Source organism: Sminthopsis crassicaudata, chromosome 3, assembly GCF_048593235.1.
Source record: "Sminthopsis crassicaudata isolate SCR6 chromosome 3, ASM4859323v1, whole genome shotgun sequence".
In the NCBI taxonomy this organism is placed as follows: domain Eukaryota; kingdom Metazoa; phylum Chordata; class Mammalia; order Dasyuromorphia; family Dasyuridae; genus Sminthopsis; species Sminthopsis crassicaudata.
Window position 1 is genome coordinate 650,706,139 of NC_133619.1, and position 6,000 is coordinate 650,712,138.

Here is a 6,000-nt window from a genome sequence, read left to right on the forward strand (position 1 = left end):
GTCACTCAGGCTCCATATGCATCACAATATTCATATCAACACCGTTCTTTGTAGCAAAGAATTAATGTTCATTGATTGGGGAATAGCTGAACAAATTATGATATGTGAATGTATTGGAAAAGTTTTTGTGGTTCAGCCGCTTCACGACTCCTTTTAGGGGTTTTCTTGGCGAAGATACGGGAGTGGTTTGTCATTTTTACAACTGAGGAAACTGAGGCAAACTGGGTTAGACAACTCGCCCAGAATCATACAGCTCGTCAGTGTCTGAGGCCTGATTTAAACTCAGGAAAATGAGTCTTCCTGACTGCAATCCAGTGGCATTCTCTCCATTGCCTCAGCCGGAAAATTATGAAGCGAAAAAACAATAAATTGAAAATCCAGTTAGGGAAAACATGAGGATGAATGCAAAGAGAATTAAACACAATGTTTACAACTGGATAAATGGAAAGAACCAGAAAAAAGCAATTCAAGTTGGATGTTGCCAAATTATAAAGACAAAACTTGGTACTCCAGAAGACCTAGAAGAAGACCCCTCCTCTCATTCTGTGTGAAGTGTTAGACAGAGGGCCAGAGTTTTTTTTAGGAGTTAATTAGTTTTGCTGATTTTTTTCCCTTTTTTTCCCTATTCTTCATTATAAGAATTATATTTCCCTACAGGAAAGAATAGGGGAAAGTGGAAATCAATAAAAAATTGTTCTTTTTTTGAAAGAGAATTTCAGAATCCTAGATTTGGGAGGAGATCAACTTGTACAAAGTAGGAAAATGAGGTAGAAACAAAAGACAGACAGGGATTGGGCCAAGGCTGTGTACCTGAGTCTCCCCTCTACCAGAACCTCACACACACACACACACACACACACACACACACACACACACACACACATGTGACCACATGGAGGAAGAAGCTGTCTCAAAAAAGCTAGGAGATTGGGAAATCTGGGTGGGGCTGACCCTGGCTGTTGTGTCTCAGCTAGCCTGCCTGACCAGTGACATGTCTCCCCTTTCCCCAGAGTCGGGACCCACCATGTTTCCTTCGGTCATCGCCTTACTGGGCTTTGGTAAGTGGGGAAGGGGTTGCAATGCGCAGAAGAGGCAGGAGAGGTATCAGAGACCCTGAGTCCAGTCTCCTTTTTCTGTCTATGCCATTTAGAGAGGGGAAGTCTGAGATCCAGAGAGAGGAACTGACATCCTAGAGATCACAAAGTAAATGGGGGCAGGGCCAGGACATGAACCCAAGAATTCTGCTGCCCAGCTAGCCATGCCCAGGCTCTAAGGGGCTCTCTCTCTTTTCTCTCTTCCAGCATTTAGCACAGCACCTGGGACATGTTTCGATCATTTTTTTCAGACATGTCTGACTTTTCCTGATTCCATTTTGGGGTTTTCTTGACAAAGATACTGGGCTGGTTTACCATTTCCTTCTCCAGTTCATTTGACAGTTGAGGAAATTGAGACAAAGTTAAGTGACTTGCCCAGGGTCACACAGCAATTAAATGTGTGAGGTCAGATTTGAACTCAGGTAGATGACTCCAGGTTTGGCACTCTATCTGCTATAGTGCCACCTAGCTGCCCATCTGGTACATAGTAGGCCCTTAATGCTTATTGATTGGCCGCCTCCCCAAGGTTTTGGTGGGAAGGATCCATGTCTGATAGATATCTTGTTTGGCAGGATTATGGTTGAGCCAGTGGATCAGAGCCCAAGAAGGTGAGTGTTTTCCCTTATACATCCTCAGCATACAGCCCCGCCTCTTATTCAGGCTCCGCCGGGGCAGCTGGGAAGGGAGGACATGGGACTGGGGGGTAGACCGATGGGCTATCTGGGAGGAGAACCCGGAGGCAACAAGGACAGAGATTCCTTGGACCTCTGGATGCTGATCTCTTCCAGGCACGCTCCCCAGCCCCACCCTCCAGGCTGACCCAGGCCCTCTGATCCCTCTCAAGAAATCTGTCACCCTGCGGTGCCAGGGATTTCCTGGGGCTGACAGGTACCGTCTAAGGAAAGAAGGAAGCGCTCAGTACAGAGATGTGTCCACAACTGGGAGGGAGGCTGAGTTCCCCATCCCGTCCGTGGTACCGAACACAACCGGGAGCTACTACTGCCTCTACAAAAGCCAATCCAATTGGTCCCAGCCCAGTGAGCCCTTGCGGCTAGTGATGACAGGTGGGAGGTACCCCCAAACCTTCCTTTTACCCATTACCAGGGGCTGGTCCTTTAGGGAGTCAGAGTCAATCTTGGGTCTGCAGAGGAGTGAAGGCTCTCCCCATCAGCCTCAAGAGACAGTTCCGAGATAGGGGGTCAGCTTGGGCTCTCTTGGGGGGGGGGGGAGACATGGGGCTCTACCAAAGCTAGGAGATTAAGGAGAAGGAGCCGCCTCTGCTCTCGTCCCTCTTCCAGGTCAGCCCCTGGAACAGGTCAGGAAGGAACCACTTCCCCTTTAACTTCGGTCTCCTCTCCCCCAGACTGGTATGATAAACCATCACTCTCGGCCCTGCCCGGCCCAGAGGTGTTCTTGGGAAACAACGTTATCCTCCGCTGTCGGTCCCAGCAGTGGTTTGAATACTATGTGCTGCACAAGGAGGGAGAAGCCGAATACATGCAGAACGAAGGAAAATGGTGTCATGCCGATTTCCACCTCTCCCAGGTGACGGCTGCTGACGAAGGCTCTTACAGATGCTACAGCTTTCACATGGACACCCTCTCCGAGTGGTCAGCCCCCAGTGATCCCCTGGAGCTCAGGATCAGAGGTGAGGAGGCTCCAGCCTAGATTTTTTTTTTCTGAGGCAATTGGGGTTAAATGACTTGCCCAGGGTCACACAGATTTGAACTCCGGTCCTCCTGACTTCAGGGCTGGTGCTCTACCCACTGTGCCACCTAGCGGCCCCCAGCCTAGATCTTTTTATGCTCATCAGACTGAAACACCCCAGGAGCCCAGAGGTCAGGAGCATTTGGGTAAGGGAGACCAGAGGGCTTTCTGGCTGCGAGGTCGGGATCCAAGGGAGTCACGATGGGGAGCTAACAACTATAGAAAATAGATGATGAAGCTTCCAAGGCCTGCCTGAACTAGGAAGGGGAAGGACGGAGGCAGGCGGGGAAGGAAGGGAGCAGACAGGAAAGGCAATCTCAGGCTGGCTCTCTTCTCTTCATCCCATTTCCAGCAGCCACTGATGACCCTCAGCTTCACGTTTCCAGCAAGCCCTTGAGTTCAGCAAACTCGACAGCTGGTAAGTAACCAGATCATCTCCAAACAGGACAGGTGTGTCTTCCCAACCCCCCTCTTCCCCTCTGCCTGGTGGGAGACCCAGATCAAGGACTGGGAGGAAGAGGAAGGTTTATCCTCTTAACCCGCACAACCAGCCCCTCTCCCCCACCAAGACCAGGAGCGGGGAGGAGGATCTGGGCTGAGTTATGGAGTGTGTAGGAATAGGAAGCCCACTTTCCTAAGTCACTGACAACCTTCATCCCATCAACAGACGCTGTGGCCCAGAATTACACTGTGGGAAATCTCATCCGCCTTGGCCTGGCTGGGCTGGTCCTCATCATCCTAGGGATCCTGCTAGTGGAGGCCTGGTATAGCCAGAGCGGAGCACTGAGAAATGCCCAGAAGTCGCTGCCCAAGCAGCCATCCCAGGCCACAGAGCGAGGCAAAGTTTAGGTCCAGTGACTTTACAACAAGATTTGTAAACTGCTTCTCTTTTTGGCCATCCTGAACGCTGACAGAATACCTAAGTGTCCGGTGTTCTCGTTGTTTGCCCAGATTTAATAAAGGGAGCACTGGGATTCACTCCTTCTCGTCTTAAAATTCCAGCTCCTGGGGATGGTGGTTAGGAGGGGAGATGGACACGCACTGTGTTTGGTCAGGGAGTGTCCTGTCCCTGGCAGCAACGTCCAGATGATGCTCAAAGGCAGGACCCACTAGGAGGACCAGCCCCCATTCCACCATTCCCATCCCTAGTCACTTGACTGCTCTGTCTGCCTCATTCCATATGTCCTGACTTCATAAGCACTCCCACTATTATCCAGAGGATTATTCATCCAGAATCGGAGGCATGGAGTCAGTGTAGACCCCAGTGTCGTCACTAAGACTCTGAGAAAGTAGTTCTGCTACATCTAAACAGAGCAAAGGGGCCTGGCCAAGCCCTGTTGAGCCTGGATCCTCTCTCTGGGGTCCCTCCTTTGCGTTGATTCCCCTGACTTATATATTGTTAAATTGGACTGATGAACCATCTGAGAGATGCATGATGGGACAGATGGGGCGGGATCCCTGGATCCTCTCTCTGGGGTCCCTCGTTTGCGTTGATTCCCCTGCCTTATATATTGTTGAATTGGACTGATGGTCCATGTGAGAGATGCATGATGGGACAGATGGGGCAAGATCCCTGGATCCTCTCTCTGAGGTCCCTCCTTTGCGTTGATTCCCCTGTCTCATATATTGTTGAATTGGACTAATGGACCATCTGAGAGATGCATGATGGGACAGATGGGGCGGGATCCCTGGATCCTCTCTCTGGGGTCCCTCCTTTGCGTTGATTCCCCTGTCTCATATATTGTTGAATTGGACTAATGGACCATCTGAGAGATGCATGATGGGACAGATGGGGCAGGATCCCTGGATCCTCTCTCTGGGGTCCCTCCTTTGCATTGGTTCCCCTGCCTCATATATTGTTGAATTGGACTGATGGACCATCTGAGAGATGCATGATGGGACAGATGGGGCGGGATCCCTGGATCCTCTCTCTGGGGTCCCTCCTTTGCATTGGTTCCCCTGCCTCATATATTGTTGAATTGGACTGATGGACCATCTGAGAGATGCATGATGGGGCAGATGGGGCAGATGGGGCAAGGGCAGTTCTTCTCTCATTGCTTCCTGTTAGTTTACTGTATGGCTGAGCCAGCACTGAGGATGGGTACAGAAGGCCTTTTGCCCTCCCTGGAGGCAAACAAGGTAGGAGCTGTTACGGGTAGGTGAGAGCTGGGTGATGGAGTGAGCATCCCTGAAGAGGGAGTGGCAGGCCCTCACATCAGGGTTCTAGTCCTCTAGAGAGAACAAATGTAACCTGTGGTAGCTGATGAAACCTCAACAAAAAAGGAACAGAGAAAGAAAAGGGAAGAGATCCAGGTCAGAGCTTTGGGCAGAATCATCTGTGAGTGGTCTGGGGAAAGAGGCTGAGGGGTGGCAGGCAGAGAAGGAGGGCAGAACCAGGAGAGAGCAGTGTTACCCACATTTAGGGAGGAGAAGCTCTTTAGGAAGAGATAGTGGTAGACAGTGTTAAAAGTCACACAGAAGACAAGAATGATGATGGCTGAGAAAGGAGCTAAGAAAGCAGAAATCAAGGGATTTCTCAAAATCTTGCAGAGAATAATTTTTCTTCACTGGTGGCATCTTGAAACCAGATGGTGAGGGGCTGAAAAGTGAGTGGGTGAGGCAACAGAGCCCAGGTGGAGGAAGCTTTTTATAGCTTTTATTTTAACACATTTGCTAATTTGAGGCGACTTAGGCCATCATGAGCCATCCCAGAATGGTGGGCGTGGGCTGAGAGAGCCCCGACTCACAGCCTTCTCCATCTGACTCTCCAAACCCAGCCCCTTCCCAGGCTCTAGAGCAGTGAGCCCAGATAGGCTCAGTTTTCCCTTTTCTTGTTGACGGATGCCGCCTGAGATCTTTGTCCTTACCATCCCCACTAAGCATGGGAGGAACCCAAAGTTGGGCTCCCTTTATTCTTTATTCTAAAACTCCTCTCCTGATGACTTCATCGGCTTCATGGGCTCAATTGCTACATCCCAAGATCCATAAGCCTCTTCTTTGAGTTCCAAATAGCCAAATGCCTTTTGGACATCTCACAGTCCTTAATGTAAAATGGTCCCAAAAGAAGTCATTCTTTCCTCATCTCCCAGACTCTTTTCTCTAACTTTGCTTTGTTAAAGAAACCACCATCCTCCCAGTTCCGCCATCTCACAATCTTTGTGTCACCTTCAACTCCTCTCTCCCATTTATCCCACCCAGA

General features: G+C 50.0%; 1 protein-coding gene across 2 annotated transcripts; it reads left to right on the forward strand.

Annotated features, from left to right (window-relative positions):
* Positions 1-941: 941 nt before the first annotated feature.
* On the forward strand, positions 942-3,779 carry LOC141564645 (platelet glycoprotein VI-like). Of its 2 annotated transcripts, XM_074307372.1 has the most exons (7): positions 942-1,058; positions 1,667-1,702; positions 1,883-2,158; positions 2,458-2,742; positions 2,844-2,947; positions 3,154-3,219; positions 3,469-3,607. In XM_074307372.1, exons 1-6 carry the CDS (start codon positions 992-994, stop codon positions 3,196-3,198), a joined length of 813 nt encoding a protein of 270 aa, XP_074163473.1. In that variant the 5' UTR covers positions 942-991; the 3' UTR covers positions 3,199-3,219; positions 3,469-3,607. The 2 variants fall into 2 exon arrangements, with proteins under 2 accessions (XP_074163473.1, XP_074163472.1); XM_074307371.1 differs by lacking the exon at positions 2,844-2,947 and having other exon boundaries at positions 3,469-3,779.
* The last annotated feature ends 2,221 nt before the right edge of the window (positions 3,780-6,000 follow it).

Excerpts from the sequence above, each read along its gene's own strand:
- LOC141564645 (XM_074307371.1), top strand. The coding sequence starts at position 992 with ATGTCTCCCCTTTCCCCAGAGTCGGGACCCACCATGTTTCCTTCGGTC. Across the intron at positions 1,059-1,666 it reads CATCGCCTTACTGGGCTTTG|GATTATGGTTGAGCCAGTGG; the intron begins GTAAGTGGGGAA and ends CTTGTTTGGCAG. Across the intron at positions 3,220-3,468 it reads TTCAGCAAACTCGACAGCTG|ACGCTGTGGCCCAGAATTAC; the intron begins GTAAGTAACCAG and ends TCCCATCAACAG.